The following is a 20,416-nucleotide window of genomic DNA, read 5'->3' on the forward strand; positions in this document are numbered from 1 at the left end:
TTTTAGTATGGCATAGTTGGTTTATTAGTGTTATGTTTGAAACAGTTCACTTCCTCCCCTCTCCAAAATGTACACAGCCTTTGATTATTGACTCTATTTTTGACTCATTTTTAATTATTGAAGGGTAAATAATAAACATGCCATTATGTCTCAGTTTCACCCTTATAAGTCTTCTTAATCTCTAATCAGTAAAATTTCTGGTAATCCATTTCTTTTATCATTAATACTACTAGTACATTAATTCTACTGGCTTTGTAGTCTCAAGTATTAAAAGAAAGCAGAATTATGTGATATATGGATGATGTATTTTAGAATTGTACACTTGAAACCTATGTAATTTTACTAGCCACTGTCACCCCAATGAATTTAATTTAAAAAATAATAATAATAAAAAAATAAAAGAAAAAAAAAAGAAAGCAGAATTAATCTAATCTTTTTTCTGAATATATTGGGTTGTCAGAAAAGTCATGATGTATTTTTTCTGTTTTTCATTGCAAAAGATGCGTCATGACTTTTCCGACAACCCAATATTTGAAACACTGACACATACTGAAAGTACGCTTCACAGAATTGTTATTTTATACTATTATGCTATTTTGTTGGCCTCCACTGTTGAGGCTTTTTGCCTAGCTACCAAAGTTCTTCATAGTCTAAGCCACAGGCTGACAGTTTATTTATTCACCACTCTAATCTACCATACCTACTGTCAAGATTTGTCCATCTAATCCCTAAATTTGTGCTTTTCATTATATGGCTCCCCACCTCTAAACTCCTTTTGCACTTAAAACCAGATATTTTAGCACTAAATTATTTTGTAATTTGTTTCCTCTTCTTCCTAATTGTTCACTTACTGAGGAAATATACCATGTCTACCCCTTCTTTGAAGCATCCATAGCGTGATGAGTAACTTAGTGATTGATTATTTGGAAATGTGAGGGGGGAAATCTTCATTTTGCTATCACAAATTTAGTGAAAAATATGTTTCTTGTCTAAAAATGTTGAAGGTCATAGATGAAAATCTAAAATTATAAAACTTTTAGAAGAAAATATAGGAGATAATTTTTACCTTGGCTTAATTAAAGATTTTAGATGTAATACCCAAAGCACAACCTATAAATAAAAAAAACTGCTAAGTTGAATTTCATCAAAATTAATAATTTCTGCTCTTTTTAAGATTCTTCAGAGAATTAAAAGATAAACTACATACTTGGAAAAGATATTTGCAAATCACAGATGTGTAAAATAAAAAATGTTGGAGGTCCCTTTCCTCCACCCAGTAACATTGTAAATAAAGTGCCTTCTCATCCTTATAACTACATCTCGGTATTACTTTTGTTCTTGTTTTCATATTTAACTAATACAGTAATTCATGTCATCCAGGCATGTCTTTTAGATTGTGGTTTGTATTTTATGCTTTACCAGTTACAGAAGGCCAAATGAATACAGATGTGCCTTTCAATGTCATCCGTTTCTTCTTTGTCTGTGTTGTCAAAAGTAGTTGGTAGCAGAAATTTCCTTCTACAATGAACTCCCTAGCAGACAATGAGCTCCAGTGAAAAGTGGAGAATAAGCAAATAAAAAGAACAGAGGGAAAAAAAAAAAAGAACCTAAGAAATTTCCCTTTGAATTTTCAGAAAGAACATCTCTATCTACTAATCGTCAATTTAAAAGACCCTTGAGAATATCTAGGATATCTTCAATATGCCAACATGCAATTTATGGCATCTTTTTATTAATTAAATGGGACAACTGCATTTAAATAATGTATGGTAGGAATACTTAATGTTCTCTTGAAAAGCACTCAGCCTAAAATGATTTAACAGTAAACTACCAAATAATTTTAACAATAAACTAGCAAAAGTAAAGTAAGTGTAATTCATAATCTTAGATCTTAGATAGCTCTTCATCCATACATTTTACAGCTAAATCTAAGAGTTCTAATTAGGTCCACAGAGTTGGGAGGGGTTGAAGATGTTTGTTATAGTCAAATTGGATCAAAACTCAATTTTACTTAAAGAGTGAAGCTATCTATACTCCATTGTTTTTTATTCAGTCTACATTATTGGCTTCTTAATATGTCAGCAGATTACCTTAAAAGCTTTTTTTCTGAAATTTCCCTTGCAAACATTTAAATAGGTATACATACATATTTCATATAGCTCCTGATTTTTGGTCAAGTTAGTTTAACTTGATAATACTATATTTTTATACTTTCATAAATGGTCTGTTATCTTTCTATACGTTTGATTATGTGTGTTAAGAAGGCTATGAACCCTTATAGCTTTTCTCTTTCTCTGATGTACCCCTTTTCTGAAAAGTGTGTTTCTGTCGTTATAATTAACTTTTAGGTAATTTTAATTATTATAAACAAATGTATTAATAAATTTGGAAATATTAAATGAATTTCCAAATTTATGACTTTTTTTCCCCTTACAATAGAAACTCTTCTTTTCTAACATGGTCTAAACCCGTAATTGTGTTCACTACATTTTAAAACTGATACAAATGTATCCATACATTGATACATGAAAATAACTAAAATGCAAGAAGAAAAGAATGATTTGAGAAATCTGCCTTACAAATAAGACCAACTGAAAAGTTGTACCTTTTGCCATTCAGACAGATGATTGTTTTAAGATTTTTTTTTTTTTTACAATCTTTAGGAGACAAAGTTTAGGCTTTTTCAGTTGGGAATTAAAAAGAAATATGAGTGAAAAAAGAAAAATGAAGTACACCCAAGTTGGAAAACTATTTGACAGTACCTGCTGAAGTTGAACATATTAGTAAGCTATGACCCAGTGGTTCCACACCTGGATTCGTACCCAGCAAGGGTTTGTGTGTGTGTGTAAGTGTAAGGGGGTAAGTGAGTGTGTGGGTGTCTGTATTCACTAAAAGATACATGCAAGGTTTATAGCAAGGTTATTGATAATGACCAAAATTTGGAAACAACTTAAAAGGTCTGTCAACAGTAGAATGGATAAATACATTACAGTTTACTTACTTAACAGAATACTCTGTACACCAATGAGAAGGAACAAAGTTCAACATCATGCAGAATGTTGGGAAGTCTCACAAAATCTAATGATGAGTGAAAAAAGGCCAGACCAAGAAAATACGAGTATATACCACCTGATTCCATTTTTTGGATCTTCGAACATGCAATAGTAAGCTCTGGTTTTAGAAGTCAGGATAATGGGCATCTTTTGTCAGAGGGCAAGGAAATATGACTGGAAGGAAGCACAAGACAACTTTTGGAGTTCTGGAAATACTCCTTTCTAATTTGGGTGCTGTTCTCTGAGAATGTTTTCTCTGAGCTGTATGCCTAAGATTTGTGTATTTTTATTATGTAAAAATGTATCCCAAAAAAAAGAAATGCGACTTTTTCTGCTGAATTAATATTTACTAGATAAGCCATGTAGTAAAGACGCAGAAAAATGTGTTGAGCTCCACAAAAGGATTCAAGAAGAGCTTGATTATGGAATCTATCAAAAAGGGAAATAAGATTTAACAACTTAAAGTGTACCATCTGTAGTTAATTTAGTTATAACTCTTTTCAGCCCAATTTGTTGTATTTTGCATACTTAGTACTTGGATTATGCAACCACTAAGAATTATTTAATAAGCATATAATTATAAACCATAAATCATTTTATCCTACTCCTGTAAAGTAATCTGGATCACCTTCCTTGTTTTGAAGTCAGTTTTTATTTAAAAAGTATCAGGTTCTGTTCAAGATAAAATACTGTTTCAAGATTAGAAAAAAAAATTGGTTCATTGGAGGAATACACTTCCTTAATTGATTTTTTTTATAGAATATCTTTATTCATATTTTCTGCCTCTTTGGTTTCCTTCATTTGAAAGGGAAAAATGTTCTGGTCTCTATTCAATTTATATAATAGCAAACAAATATCAAATACATATTAGAATAAGATCAAAAGAATGGAGCCTTTAAACCATTCTCTCAAGGAACTCCCTGAATTTGCAAGACAAATTCCCACTATTTTATCATGATAAAAATGTTAACCAAGCACTTTATTCTGCAAAAGGCAATAGATAGGAAAGAAGTATTCAGTTGCCATAAGTAATGGTCTTATTCATTGTGTGGAGTGAAACAATTGCATAAACCCTTGGTAGATGCAGTTCCCCTCTTCAATTAAATTGTAATTCTCTCCCTTGTATAGTAAATATGGATGAAAAGTGTTGATTTGACAAGAAGAAAGAATGGTTCTACATTATCTAATCAAGTATATAATCATTTTGAAAAACATTTATGTTAGTGTATATGTTACTCTGATATTTCAATATGGGAGACCCTGTAATTTCCCTGAGGAAGAAAAAATATTTGGAATAATGTGGTTTGGTACAGAATAGTAGCATTGTTCAATAAACATGTCTACTTTCTTTGAAGTAAATTTTTGCCTAGACTTTAAAAATATATTCTTTAAGTTTGTTGAAATTTGTTATGGTCCCTAATGAGGTATGAACTATAAAACCTAGAAGAAAAAGTCCAAGGCACTCTAATGAATGAGTTCAATGCTTAAAGACCAGAATTCTGTAGGCACCATGCCACCCACCCACCAACTCCTGTCTCCTGCCGTGCTAACTCTGTGCCACACTGTACCAGTGAGATGTAACAATGCCTGAGTGTAAAGAATGCACTGGAAAACTAACAGTTTGGGTAGTGGATAGCACTTCTCACAACAAGTGCAATTACCAAGATTTCTGAGTCTTGGTGTCCACTGGGGGTGGGAAAGAAACTGAGATGAAAAGCCATGCCAGTGATTAGCTTGGTCCTTCTTACTATGGATTTTAGGTATTGAGGAGGAGAGTGGAAGAAACCAAGTGCCTTTTCCTTCAATCAACCATTAATCTGATAGCTGTCAATCAAGGCCACCTTTGAGAAAGAGAATTGGGGAAGTAAGCCAAATTAAAAAGATATAAGATAGGGACTAGCCCCTGGCATGAAAACCGAAAGGCAGAAGGAATAAGCAACTATGGAAAATTACTACCTCCCTAAATTCATATCACCTCATACTAGCTTCTTGAATGTTATTTTGAAAATGGAAGCACTGGGGCATGGGGGTGGGGGTATCTGTGTGGCACCCCTGGTAGAAATTGTTCATTGAAATGATGTAGGAGTGCAAAATGAGCATATGAATAATTTAATTTGGTTACTGTGTTGCTCTGTTAAATTAACTAGAGAGAAAATGGACGTGACTGTTTTTCCATGATTGAGTATGGTAAAAGTGAAATTCTTCATACTACTTTCACATCTTCTAAGATAATTATAAGTGTGATAATTTTCTTTAAAATATATACTTTATTAAGTACACATGTCTGTCTACCTTATAATCTGTAGTTAATATCTTTGAATAAATTCATGGAAAGTTTCTTTTTTTAGTAGTAACGTATCAAAAATATTTAAAATTATACTCCTGTTCTTTTCTTAGGATTTGGAGCTTGGAAGGAACACAGACAGCTCACTTTGTTCTTCATTCCCCTGGAATGAGTGTGTGCTGGCATCCCGAAGAAACTTTTAAGGTTGTTATTTATAACTTAGCTTTCTTTTTTCAAGCTGAAAACACATACACCCCATATTTCCCCATGTATAAGATGCACCCTTTTTCGAAAAATTTGGGGTCTAAAAACTGGGTGCGTCTTATACAATGGTTCTAGGTTTTTTTACTTGCATTTCCCGCTTTTTTACACTTGTTTTTGTGCTTATACAACCACTGTATAAGACACACCCAGTTTTTAGACCCCAAATTTTTCGAAAAAGGGTGCGTCTTATACATGGGGGAAATACGGTATGTGTAATACGTGGACGCACAAAGGGGAAAGGAACAATGACTTTTCCTACCTCAGAGACTCTGATTGTCACAAATGTACTTAGATTAGTCTAGAAATCTGTACCTTAAAAGTTCTCTATAGTTTTTTATTTGATAACCTTCATCCATAAATGGCATTTATTCAGAATACACTTTCCCTGCCCTTTGCTAAATTACAATTTAAAAACTGATGCCCAGGCTACCTAGTAGCAGTATTTGTTTTTTTTAAAAAAAGTTAAATCCATGCTTGTGAGCCATCATGTATAAACAAAGTGTCAGTGGCATAAGGCACATTTTACCTAGCTGCAGTGGTGCTCAATTCCTATTCAAAGTAGAGCTTTCTAAAATTCTAGAAATATCAATTGGCCTTAACTCGTATTTCATTGAGAAGATGGGAACGATTCCACAAGACTTCTCTCATTTGCCAGGATCTTCTCTTCGGCATCATGCACTTTATCTTTCCCTGAAATCTAAGAAGTTACCACATTCATCTTCTTAAAGTTAATCCTTCAGCTGTTTTGAGCTGGTGCCAGTTCCTTAGGCATCCTGTGTTCATAGCCCTCTAATGTCTTCGTGCTTCTCCAGTGACTCTTTTCTGTCGTCATATTTGCACAAAAAGATAAGCTTGATTAATCATAGCAAACATACTGCTTGCTTACATATGCTTGGCCCATTGTCAGCATTTCATGGATGTTAGCTCATTTAATCCTGACAACCTTGTGAGATAGTAGTTGCTGTGATTATCTCATTTTACAGATGAGGAAACCAAAGCTTAGATAATAAGTAACTTGCCCAAAGTCACACAGATGCTAAGTAGGAAAATTGGCATTTGAACCCAAGCAGCCTGCTCCATAGTTCTTGCTCTTAACCATTACATTCTTCTGTCTCCCCTTTTAATTTTAGTCTGCCTTCTTCACACATTCTATTTCTAAATGTTTGAACTCTTAACTTCAGTTCCTCTTTCCCCATTCCTTGGTCTAACTCTATAATCTCATTCAGTCTCCACTACTCTCTCAGAAGTCGTTAGTGATACTTTTAACAAAGCCAGCGGACTTGCCTTTCATTCTTAATCTCAAGGCAGCTTTTTGCACTGTTGTTCATGTCTATCTTGAAACCCTGCTCACTTGATCTTTGAAGCTGCATTATTCTGTCCTCTTGGGCATCTGTCTTTCCATGTATCTTCTCTGTCAGCTTGCCCTTCACCATGTATTTGTGGATTATCACAAGGGGTAGTTCTCAACTACACTGTACCCTTTGTTGTAATAGAGAATAAAAGAATGAATAAAGTCTTTGCCCTTGTGATACACTGACTTATAAGAAAGCAAAACATGCAAATACAGCAACACATATCTTAAGTGTTAGAGTCAGAACATCTAGTGAGTAGATTGATGACCTCCTCTTCATAGAGGAGGTAACCCTGAGCTTAGATGCCCCAGACTGTGTAAGTTCTCTGAACCCTGGGATTCCCTGAAAACTTGTTTCAGGCCTATCGGGTCTTTCATCAGTAGAATTAGACTCTGTATATGCGCATGAGTGACATTTTCTGATTTATTCATTTTACATACATAGGGGTTATTTTCATGTATAAGTATAATTTCCAAACCCAGGTCCGAAATTTTATACCTAGATTTCTCCCCTGTAGCAGTGAGACTTCTTGAAGCATACTCAGGGATTCTACCAAAATGTTCATATTGCCATGTATAAATACAATATGCTACTTCTTTAAAACTGTGACCTAGATAAGAAATGAGAATATTTATTACAACCTCTATCCCAAAACATTTATCTTAATACTTAATTTGTGGTTATTTCAGCTCCATTTCTTCTATATGCTTTAAGATGTTTTTCTTTTGTATCTCATTAAAATTCCACCCCACCCCATCTTTTTTTTCTTTTTTATAATTGTTTCCATGACTTCAGAATGTTTGGAAGGCCCTGCTCTAACTCACATAAACTCAGAATCTTAAGTTATCTTTGATATGTTACTTCCCTATAACACAAACTTTTTTAGATCTTTTACTTTTTCCTTCGCTGTCACTAGAATACATTCCTCTGTGTCATAAAGGTGCATTCTGCACATTTCTGTTCTCACAAGTAGCTCTTTCTAAGCCTTAACTTGTTTCAAAACTCTTTGGCTCTCTACTCTGATTCTTCTTGCCTACCTTAGATAGACTAATAATAAAACATCAGTTTCAACATGTCACTACTAAACTCAAAAAACCTAAACTACAGAAAGATGATACAGAGAAGTGGTTAAGAGTATGGATTCTTTTTTTTTTAATTTATTTTTTTAATTAGTTTCAGGTCTACAACACAGTGCAATAGTTATACTTTTTACCCCTCAAAGTGCCAAACCCCCGTCCCCCAACCTGCTGCCCCACTCCCCCTGCCCTGATATCATGCTTATCTATTACAATTCCATTGACTCCACTCCTACACTATACTCCACACCCCATGACTATATATATATTCAATTATAGTTGACATACAATATCATACAACATCAGCTTCAAGTGTACAGTGCAGTGATCAAGCCTCTACCCCATCCATGAAGTGGTCTCCCCAACAAGACATGTAAAAGACTGGGGAATATAATTAATAATGTTGTAAATATTTTGTAGTGTGTCAGATGGTCATGTTAGGGAGTATGGACTCATGAGTTAACTGCCTGGAGACATGTCACAGTTCACCATTGACTAGCCGTGTGATCTCTGGCAAGTTACAAAAGCTCTCTCAATCACTGCTTTCACTTTCTCATCTTGTAAAATGGAAGCTCATGAAAATGAAATAAACGACTGAACACTGATAAAATCTTTAAAAGAGAATCTGACACATAATAAGCACTGAATCAATTTCAGCTGCTTGTCGTAGTTGAGTTATTATTACTAATAACCCAATCTGGTGGTTCTCAGTGGTCTGCCATATCAGATCGAGCCCAGAATTTTTGTCCTGTTATGCTTGGTCTTGATGAAAATGAGGCAGCCAGAGAAGACAGCAAGAGATGGGTCCATGATTACCTACCTCATAGAATTCTTATGAAAATCATATGAGATATAAACTACGCAAAAGAGTCATATAATCTGGAAAGCACAAAGCAAATGCATTTAATATTGGGTTGTCGGAAAAGTCATGACGCATGTTTGCAACAGATGGCACTAGTTCATTTTTGGAAGTACTGGAGTCATTTGCGTCTATATTATTGCTATGTCATTTGACAGCTGACAGTTCTAGCTTCATTCTGAAAAAAAATGGAGCGATTTGGTTCAGTTTTGGAGATTTTATAACAAGTTGAAGATGGAAGACCAAACTGTGCATTTTTGCCATATTTTACTGTTTTACTTCCATAAAGGGAAGAATGCATATAAAGTTTGTGAAAAGTTGCATAAAGTTTACAGTGACAATGCTCTCCAAGAACATCAGTGCCAATGATGGTTCACGAAATTTCGTGCTGGTGATTTTGATCTCAGCGATGCTCCTCAGTCAGGGAGGCTCACTGAGGTTGATGACGACAAAATAAAGGCATTGATCGAGTCAAACCCACATTACACGACACGAGAGATTGCAGAAACATTGACCATCCATCATTCAAGCATTCACGACCACCTGAAGCAGCTGGGATACATAAGCAAGCTCGATATTTGGGTTCCACATGAACTCAAAAGAAGTTCATTTGATGGCTCATTTAAACATCTGCAATATGCTCATTAAATATGAGGAAAACGATCCTTTTTTGAAGCGACTGATAACTGGTGATGAGAAGTGGATTGTTTACAACAATGTGGTACACAAATGGTCTTGGTCCCGACGTGATGATTCGCCTCAAATGACATCGAAAGCACACATTCATTAGAGGAAGTTATGCTCTCAGTGTGGTGAGGTTTTAAAGGTGTTGTGTTTTTCGAGCTCCTACCAAGGAACCAAACAATCAAAGGAGTTGTGTTCCGTCACAACAACGTGAGACCATACACAAGTTGGATCACCCGTCAAAAATGATTGGAGCTTGGATGGGATGTGTTGCCACACCCACCATACTCACCTGACCTTGCACCGTCAGACTTCCACTTGTTTCACTCTCTTTCAAACTCCTTGCATGGTATAACGTTCAATTCAGATGAGGCTGTAAATCAGCACCTTGTTCAGTTTTTCGCAAATGAAGACAGGTCCTTCTATGAACGAGGAATTATGAAGCTCACTGAAAAATGGCAAAAGGTTATCGAATAAAACAGGCAATATATCATTGATTGATCTTTGTTCTTTATATAAATAAATGACCTTTGAAAAACATAGACAAAATACGTCATGACTTTTCCGACAACCCAACAGTAAAAGATACAAAAGTCAGAAATTAAGCTCTTAAATCCAATAAATCACAGTTGGAACTAGGATTTCAGAAAGTAATAACAACAGGACCAAGAGTTTAGGATGCCATGGGATCAGAGAATTGGGACTGAGGACATTTCACTCTCTGACCCTAAGAGGAAAGAGGTTAAGAGCCAGTAAATGAAATGAGACGTTAACAGTCAACGGTTGCTGAATGCTTTCTCAGGGCCAGAAACTGTGCTCAGTGCTTTACATGTGTCCTCCCCTGGGATTCTCACAGATCACTCGGAGCTTGGTAGCCTCATTCTATCCATTTGGTAGATAAGGAGACCGAAGCACCAGGAGGTTAAGTTTGCCCAGGGTCACAGTCACAGAGTGGACCTCAATCTGTTTCTGTACTACGATAGGAAAATTCAGTGCATATGATTGTTTATGGCTCTGAGCAGTCCTAAAGGAAAAATGCCCCTGTAACATTTTTAGATCCAGCAGTTCCCAGACTTCACTGTTGTACTCTGTCTGTTCTTTTAACAACAACAACAAAAAATCTGTTGTCACAATTGAGCACAGTTTTTAGAAATAATAACAAAACAAATTTATTTTTGCTAGAGCTTAGTTTTCAGTCTGACTTCAACCTGTAATAATAGCTAATGTTTTTTGAGTGCTTACTCTGCGCTGTAAATTCCGAGTGCTTTACATGTGCTAACTCATACCATCCTCCCAAGAGCCCTATGACGTAGCCACCATTATGAGCCCTTTTTTACTAATGAGGACCTGAGGCACAGAGAGGTCTTTGCTGCAGATCATTTAGCTCCTGAGGGTAGAGATGGGACCCTCCCAGGCCACCTGGCTACAGGGGTTGCTCACTTTAACCCACCATGCTGTATCACCCCTCCTGGTTTAGGACCTGGGCCCACATAGACTTGGCCCTTCCATAGTCCATAAGTTATACCAGGAATCCTTAAGATTTTCAGCCAAGTTGAAAATCCCAAATATGTTCCCTGAGTCCTGGCGAGTCTTCTTTGGTCTCCCCGCATTCCCAGTCCTTCCCCATGCCTGACTACGCGTATACAGCACACCAGCCTGCTCACCAGTCTTCACAGCCTAGCCGTGTAGTATGAGACACGTGCTCTGTAGTTAGACAGAGCTGGGTTCAATACCTGAGTTCAAATCCAGGCTGTGTCACAAGCTAGCAGTGAGACCTCAGCAAGTTACTTGAATCACTCTGAGCCTCAATCTCTTCTGAAAAACGAGATTAATGATAGTAAGTTCCTCATACAGTGATTATAAGGATTAAATATGGCAGGGCATGTAAAGCTCAGTGTTGCTCTTGTTTTTGTTGTGTATTTGTCATTGACTTCATGTTATTGTGAGTAGTGGCAGTATTGAAACATTCTGCCTATTCTTAAAGAATAGTTCTAAGTTCCACCTTTTCTATTAAGAATCTCGTAATTCCAAAGACTACCCATTTTCCAATTAATTTCTCCTCCTCTTGCACCCGAGGCTATGTTGCCTTCAATTATGGGCAGTTTTTAATAATTCTCTTGTCTAGGTGGAAGGTGTCTTGAGATCAAGGATTATGTCTTTTACATTTGTCTTCTGTTGAAATTAACATACTATTTTGCATATATGTGTGTGTATGCAGTTGATCTTTATTATTCATAGATTCCATATTTTCAAATTTTCCAACTCATTAAAATTTATTTGTAACCCCCAAATCAGTACTCAGTCACCTTCACAGTCAAACATGTGCAGAGCAACAAAAAATGTGAGTAAGCTAAAGTGCACGTTCCCACCTAAGGCCGACCAAGGCGGCACTCTGCCTTCTCGTGTCAGCTCCCTTACTGTGAACAAGTGTTCTATGCATGGTCTGTTTAGTGCCACATTTTGGTGCTTTTCTGGTGACTTCACTGTGTAAAATGGCCCCCAAGCACAGCGTTAAAGTGGAGAAAATACATGTGTTAGATAAGTTTTGTTCAGACATAAGTTACAGTGCTTTTGGCCATGAGTTCTATGTTAATAAATCAATATACAGTTGACCCTTGATCATCATGGGAGTTAGGGGCACCGACCACCCCCACACACGCACAGTCAAAAATCCGCATATAACTTATGCCTCCCCAAAAAGTTAGCTCCAATCATCCTGCTATGTCCACAGAGGATTGGTTCCAGGAACCCCTGCAGGTACCAAAATCTGCAGATGCTCAAGTGCCTTATTTAACATGACATGGAACAATGCGTACAGTCGGCCCTCCGCATCCAGAATGCCAGCTTTGGATCGAAAATACTGTTTGATCTGCAGTTGATTGAATCTGTGGATGTGAAACCTGGGGATATAGAGGGCCGACTGTATTTATTGAAAAAAGTCCACGTGTAAGTGGACTCGCGCAGTTCACACTTGTGTTGTTCAAGCATCAACTGTATATATTATATAAGGTGCCTTTAAACAGAAATACATAAAACATGGTTATGTATTGATCAGGTGACAACCCAACCCTTCATTTCCCCTGGGATCAATGGTTCAACATTCACTAATTCAGCACCTTTGTAGAACCTAACTACCATAAATATTGAGACTCAGTGTGTGTGTGTAAGTATATAGTAGATGCTCAGTAAAATTCCGTTAGATGAATAGTAGAATTACTGCCAGTAATCCTGACTCTGGCTTATTAGAAATAGCAGCAATACTTTTATGGTGTTTTACGTGCTTGGGATAGTACTTTTACATAAAATATCACATTTTAGCCACACAGGAACTTTTTGAGTCTGATATAATGATTCCCCATTTTACAGATAAGAAGAAAGCAAACTCCAAGTCACTCAGCAGACTAAGTAGCAAAACTAAGGATTCTGACCCTAGTTTCACATACTTCCAGTGTACAACTCCTACGTCACACCTTCAGGAATGTTTTCACCTTAACATAATCAGAATTAAAAGAACATTCATTACAAGTAAGAACTTTACAGAAAATGCAGTTTTTCAAATCCTTTTGTTCAGTCAACAACTACTCATGCACTTACATATGCACAGCAGTCTCTATATCTTTTTTTTTTTTTTAAGATTTTTATTGGGGAATTGGGGAAAGGGGAACAGGCAAGTTGCTGTCCTTTTGTTCTTCAGTCTAGTTGTGGAGGACGTTGCTTCACTGGCCCAAGTTGGCACCATCATTGCACTCTTCCCTGTTCGAGGCAGATCAGTCACCGGCTTCTGGACGGCCGCTCACAGCGGCTACTGGCCGCTCACGCTGGCTGCTGGCTACACATGGTAGCCCATGGCAACCCACTGCAGCTGGGGCTGCAGCCTATGCCGTCACCAGTGACTCACGGCAGCCCACCTCCAGGTTGAGCTGTTGTTCAGCATCTTAGCTGTGGAGGGCAGTGTCACTGGCCCTCATATGTGGGATCTGAACCGGGGCCCTCTGGCATCCCAAGCCAGTTCTTAACCAACGCGCCACTTGGCTGGCCCAGCAGTCTCTATATCTTAACTCCCACAAATGCATATCCTAATGCCATACTTTTTTGAGTCTAAGAAACAAATTTTTTCACATTTTAATGTTTTGTAAAATTGGAACTTATAGCTATTTTATGCATTTGATAAAGTATTTCTTGGATAGGGAGGGAGGAAAGACACTCATTTATTGAACATCTTAAATCAGTAATATTTAAAATAAAAGGAATATTAAAGTAATAGTAACTACTATTGGTTGAGTGGCTACTATGTCAAGAATTGTCCTGGGTGCTGTACATGCATTACTCATTTAATCATCATAACAATGCTATAGCTGTTCTTGTCCTCACATATCCATTTTAGAAATGAGGAAACTGACAGTCAAAGCCTTGTAACTTGGCAAGTCTTTCAGCCTTCCAGTGGGAGAGGCAGCCTTGCTCCCCAGGCCTGTCTGTGCTCTTCAACTATGCCAGGCTGCCTTCCATTCTGGAAACATACTTACTTTACGTAAGAATGTGTAACATACAAACAACTCTTTCACAAAATAAGCACTTAGCTATCCTTTCTAGACAATATAACTTAAAGGTAACGTCCCAGAATAAATCCTTAGGCTGATTTATTTCTGGTGACCATACATCATTTAAAATTGTACCCAATTTTCTGGACTCTTTTGCTAGTTTCCTGTAAGGTTTTTGTATATATTTGATAGAGATTTTTACATAGTCTTTTCTTACTTCTTTGCATTTGATCGTCCATTTGTAATATAGACAAATGTTTACATTTTACTATATAAATTGAATCTGCCTACTTCTCAGACTTGGCTAGTGAATCTCAGGTAGTTGACTTTTCTTTATTTTTCTGTCTTACAGCTGATGGTTGCAGAGAAGAATGGAACAATCCGATTTTATGATATTTCGGCCCAACAGGCTATTTTATCTCTTGAATCAGAACAGATGCCATTAATGTCAGCACACTGGTGCTTAAAAAACACCTTCAAAGTCGGAGCTGTTGCAGGGAATGATTGGTTAATTTGGGATATTACTCGGTCCAGGTACTTCCTTAGTGCGTTTATCTATTGCTTACCAAAAAAACAGTCACTATTGATGAATGATGCACTGAGCCGTTTTTTTAATACCTGTCCCTCACTGGAGAGCAGAAACAAGCCTCTTCTGTAGAAGGGCCAGAGCTATGCATGTTACATAACAGAGAGCGGCATGTGCTTCCACAGGTTTACTTGGATAAGTAACCCAGAAAGAACAATGCAGAGGGAGGAAATATTTGATCCCAGCACTGTTTACTTATATTAAAATAGAAAAGAAGAAGAAAAACACTGACCCTGTTGAATGATAGTGTTCTGTAATGATTCCAATTCACATTACGTCTTTATCATATTTTATCCATTTAAATCCATTGTTCATTTGGAATTGTATCACACTTTAAATATGTTGGGCCTTCTGTCCTTTAAAAAGAAAATACCTCTGAAACCTTAATTTAAGTTCCTCTACTTGAGACCAGCACATAATTCATAAATCCAAAATACTATATTTTAGTTACCCTCGAGAAAAGAGACCTGTCCACACAGATGGAGCCTACTTATTCAGGTAATGTACTATTTTTGTTGGAGTTATCATTTGATTTTCTGAGTTTGGTGCTTTTGTTCATGCTGTGCCACCCTCTGGGGTACTTTCCCAGTCCTCTCCTTTGCGGGCAGTGAGGAGGTTAGTTTGGGGCTGTGTTTTTTTCTGATTGTTTTATAAATGGCTATTTTTCCTTTCGTAATAAGTTTTGGCTTTTGTCTTTTGGTTTAGGCAAGAGAATGATTTGTTTTTCAATATTCTTTTTTAAAAAGTTTTTAAAACACAAAACATGTTGCTACTCTAATACCACCCCAGTAATTTGGAGCATATGCTTTCTTATTTTTAGTGCTGATAAAGATATGAAGTGTAGGTGGGCCCATATTTATGCATATAAACTTCATTTTTGTATTTTAAATGAGAACATGCTAGATATTATATTTCTCCACCTTGTTCTTTCTTTGTCTACCTTGTCTACCTTGTTCTTTCTCATTCATTTTTGCATTGTATTCTATTGTAGAGTGTAGTCTTTAGGGTGCTTTCTGCTTCAAGTAACAGGAAAACTTACTAAGAGACTAAAACCAGTAGAACATTTTTTATATGCTATATTACATCAAATCTAAAATATTCTCCAATAAAATTGTAGAACTTGAAGAAACCACTGTTTTATGTACTCCTAAGAAAAAAATATATGAGGTGTGATTAAAAAATACAGTGACTGTTTAAATAAAAAAATTATTACAGTAAAAGACACATTGCCATGAATCCCCCTCAAAATACCACCCCTGCTTTGAGCACACGATCGTTGACACGGAGTGTTGTCATGATGGAAGATGATTTACAGCACACATTAAAACACACCTCTCAACACCCAACTAACTGCACCAAACAAGTTGAAACTTGTCACACACTGTTACTAAGGTTCGATCTGCTTCCCGTATTGAAGAGCCTTTCCATTGGATGACACTTGGCAGCAGCATTCACCGTATTTTGTGATCACAACAGAAAGGCTCCGTGTCACACATCACTTCTGGTATACGGCAATTTCTGTCAAAAACATTACGGTGTGTCCTCATCCACCTTATTCACCGGATTTGGCACCGTGCGACTTCTGGCTCTTCCCCAAAGTCAAAATGATTCAGGACATGGAGGCAGCCGCGACAGCACAACTAAAGACACTCAGGAAACAGGACTTCCAGAACTGCTTCAGAAAGTGGCAAGAATGATGGGATAAGTGTATTCGAAGAAAGGGGGAGTACTTTGAGGGGGGTTAATAGCAATGTGTCTTACTGTAATAATTTTTTTTTATTTAAACAGTCACCGTATTTGTTGATCACACCTTGTATTCAACTAAATATAGAATGCCATAGATTGTAAAATGCACTCTGATTTCAGAGATGTGAGCAAATACATATTTTAAAATCAATGAGCTGCGGTACTTAGCAAGAAGTCTGGAGGAGGTAGTCTCAGGATTGGTTTCGTAGCTCATCAGTGCTGTCAAGAGGGAAACTCGGGCATCCTCGGTGGTGAGGCTTTGGACTTGTTGCTTCACAGTCACTAGATGACTTCCAGAGTTCCAGGCATCACAGCCTCATACCACATTGACCAAAGGAAGAGGAGAGGAAGGAACACTCCCTTTTCATTGGGCTTTGTTGTCATTGCCTTAAATCAGTTGTGTCTCATCCTTTGGGGTTGGACACACTGTGCTAGAATGCAGTTGGGGTTCAGTTACCATAGAAAAGGGCAGAATGACTGTTGGACAAACAACTAATAATGTCTGCCACACTTTCTTTCTGGTCAAGAAATCCTTTCTTTTTCTTTTATTTCCTCTACTGCATTTATAGTGCTGGGCATGTCACTGGAGCTCCATTAACACTTGTTGATTCATTGACTCATTGTATTCCAATGTCTAGGTTGTCTTGAAACTTAAATGTAGAAGGTGCCAAAAATATATGTACACATTTTGAGAAAGGAAAAAAACGATTAAAATTGTAATACAATGAATGATGCTACTAGCATTCATTTTATAAATGCCATCTTTTGAGCAAACTTCGTACTACACATTGCTACCCTCATTCAATTCAACTTCGAAAAGTAATACATAGATAACATCTTTTAAAATGTATACATTGTTTTTGGCACCCCCAGTATTTAACTACCGAAATATTCTGGGTGTTTGTATTATCTCAAGGAGTTTAAACACATGAGTTAATCACTAACGTATAACAAATGTCAATGAGAACATTACTTGTGATTTTTTAATGTATTGTACTATGAAATATTTTGTATCTGTCTGATGCCTTGTTTGTGTCTCTTACCACACTGTCAGCCTTTGGTTATAAGAAAAGAACTACTAACCTTGTGTAACTTTGGAACTTAAAGTGGCACACAATAAGCACTTAATAAACATTCACAGCATGAGAAAATATAATTAACTTCCCTGGAGTTCCCAGTCTAATTGTAAAGCCAGATTATCAAAATTAGGGTTTAAAATTATTGTTTTTGTGCAAAAAGGAATAGCCTGGTTCAGAGAAGCTTGTAGTTATTAGTAAGATACTGTACTTATTTTTATCTTTTGCTTTTCTCAGGTGGTCCACAGCTAATGAACACTTATTTGCTACCACTGGTTATCCTGGTAAAATGGCAAGCCAATTTCAAATCCATCATTTAGGACACCCTCAGGTAATTTGGAGATGTTTTGTGGCATATATGTTTTTAAATTTGTATCTTCTACTTTTCTACTCATAGCCCCCAAATTTGTAATGTATAACTAAAGGTATTTATAAATGTCTGTTATTTGCGTGAATTGGAAAGAGGAGGCAGTTTTTCGATGTTTATATCACTGGTGCTAATAGACTTTTGTCACTATTCATATAAAAGGCATTTTTTCTTCTGTTATATTTCCTCTTTCATTTAAATATAATAATTTTGCTTGCTTGGTTGGTTTAGACTGCAAAAAATGTTTGAGTCTGGACAGCACCATTTATTCATAGATTATTTGTATCTTTCATTCTAGCCAGCTGCAAACAAATAATGCATATTTCACCTATGAGGAAGCATATTTTTAATTCTGTTTCTGCTATTAATAGACAATTTATCAATGCATTTTTAGTTTTTAGTTTTGAAGGGTAGTTCTTTTTTTTTTTTTTTTTTTTAGCTGAGCCATCCTGCCACCTATTGGTAGCTCAGCGGCTGCTCAGCTCAGGCTGGACTCGAACTGCTGTTGCTCAGAGCTCAAACTCTTGAGCGAGCTCTTAACCAACTGAGCCACTCGGCCGGCCCTTGAAGGGTAGTTCTTGTTTATCAACTTTGATGATTTATTGAGCTTCTTTAATTCTTCACATATTTTATAGCCCGTCCTCACAGGTTCTGGAACCGTTGGATCTGGCCTTTCCTGGCATAGAACTCTCCCACTGTGTGCAATTGGAGGAGACCACAAGCTGTTATTTTGGGTGACTGAAATGTAAAATAAATTTTCTGGATACCTTAGATCCATAAACTTTGTATTTTTAGTACATATTTTGGAGAATTCCTTATTTTTATACCAAATATACTGTAAGCTCTAGAAATATCACAATTGTTGTTTTTATTAAATAAAATGTTGATGGTTTGAAAAATTATTTTCCTACTCTGGTGTGTGTGTGTGTGTGTGTGTGTGTGTGTGTGTGTGTTTAAATCATCTCTTAAGGCTACAATTGACTCAGCAGCTCCAAAAAAAGAGATGGCTAGGGAAACAATGCTTTTGATTTTTGCCACATGATTTTTCCAAAGTATATCCTGTCTTCTATACTTTACATATATGCTGTTTTCCTAATTCTCAGGGACACAAACATTTACAAAAGGGAAAAAGGCCTCTTCTTTCAGTGTTACTTTAGAAGTGATTGAATGTATATGTGTGGATGTATGCATTTTTTTTTTGCAATCTATGATGTGTAGGGGTCTGACAACTTCTTCAGGTATTATATTATAGTCTTATTAAATTAAAATAAAAATGATTGTCAGTTTCTTAAAAATGTGGCTGATTATGTTACTCAACCCTGTTTACTGTATGCAAATTCCTTTTGACAGGACATCTCAGCATTCTTAGTATATAGGATATACTATATATAGGATATATATATAGGATATATATGTATATATATATATACCTGGTATATAGGATAAAGCTTACCTTGAAAAATGACATCATTTAATACTTTTTACAGCCTCTGCCTTTTATGAATCTTTACTACTCTTATCAAGAAATTTAAATGTTTTGGGGATGACACCTAGTGGCAATAGAACTATATTCACCATCTCAAAGCTTATGGAAATCACAATTATGTAAGGCAGCCGTATCATATTTTTAATGACACGTCATGATATAATCAGAAGAGTGTAAGCTTAGGGTTCTGCTTCTCAGTAATGTGTAGAGTTAAGTAAATTCCTACAAACTGCATTCCTGTGAGTTAATGCCCTCTCTGAAGCTGCATTTCCTCATATAATATAGAGATAGGAATTACTGTCTCACGGAGTTACTGTGAGGATTAAGTAAAGGCGAATGAAAATAGCCAACAAGTGTCTGCCACGCAGTTCAGAGATTTGTAGGTATTATTAATTTATTTCAGAGATGTATAGTTCTTATTTTTGAGGACTTAGAAGTTTATTTCTAATTAATACCAATAAATATTTTTTACTCAGTGTACTAAGTTTTCTATTTATAAGATGTCTTGTAAGTATCTAATGGAATCAAGAAAATTATCTTTAAGAGGGAAAATGTTGCAGGTAATTAAAAATATGTTAGTAAAGTTTTGTAATCATGTAGATGTTTGGTATAAATTGTTATGTGCTTTAAAGTACAGATGAAAAATTGCATAGCACAGCAATTTCCGTGTCAGTTATTTAACACAGTAAAATATTAGTACCAAATAATAGAAATAGTTTTCTTTATCCCTTCATAAGCAGATTTTGAACCTAAAAAAGCAAAGGACAGAAAATTTTGACATGGTTCCCTTTAATAGCCTCTGTAATGGAACAGACAACCCTAAAAGTATGAGGATAAGCCAAAGAATTGTCATTTCAGGATGTATCCCAAAAATAAGGGATACAACCTGAAATCACAAATTGGACCAGTGTTTTTGAAAATTGCCTTATACTTAGAAAAATTGACTTAGGAATTGAGTGGGTTATGTTTAGGGATGGAGATTGGAGAGGTTTGGGTATTTGGGTATTTAGGATATGGGTTTTCCAGAATAAGGGCTTATCCAAAT

At 36.2% G+C, this 20,416-nt stretch overlaps 1 protein-coding gene across 4 annotated transcripts in view; it reads left to right on the forward strand.

The window, feature by feature from the left end:
- NUP37 (nucleoporin 37) overlaps positions 1-18,787 on the forward strand; it is a 38,728-nt gene extending 19,941 nt beyond the window's left edge. For all 4 annotated transcript variants that reach the window (XM_019651850.1, XM_019651853.1, XM_019651852.1 and 1 more), the window contains 5 exons: positions 5,451-5,541; positions 14,463-14,644; positions 15,144-15,194; positions 17,756-17,849; positions 18,521-18,787. In XM_019651850.1, coding sequence (XP_019507395.1) covers positions 5,451-5,541; positions 14,463-14,644; positions 15,144-15,194; positions 17,756-17,849; positions 18,521-18,634 — 532 coding nt within the window. In that variant the 3' untranslated portion in view covers positions 18,635-18,787. The remainder of the gene's footprint in view (positions 1-5,450; positions 5,542-14,462; positions 14,645-15,143; positions 15,195-17,755; positions 17,850-18,520) is intronic.
- The last annotated feature ends 1,629 nt before the right edge of the window (positions 18,788-20,416 follow it).

The sequence above is a fragment of the Hipposideros armiger genome, unplaced genomic scaffold (genome assembly GCF_001890085.2).
Source record: "Hipposideros armiger isolate ML-2016 unplaced genomic scaffold, ASM189008v1 scaffold_168, whole genome shotgun sequence".
Classification (NCBI taxonomy): Eukaryota; Metazoa; Chordata; class Mammalia; order Chiroptera; family Hipposideridae; genus Hipposideros; species Hipposideros armiger.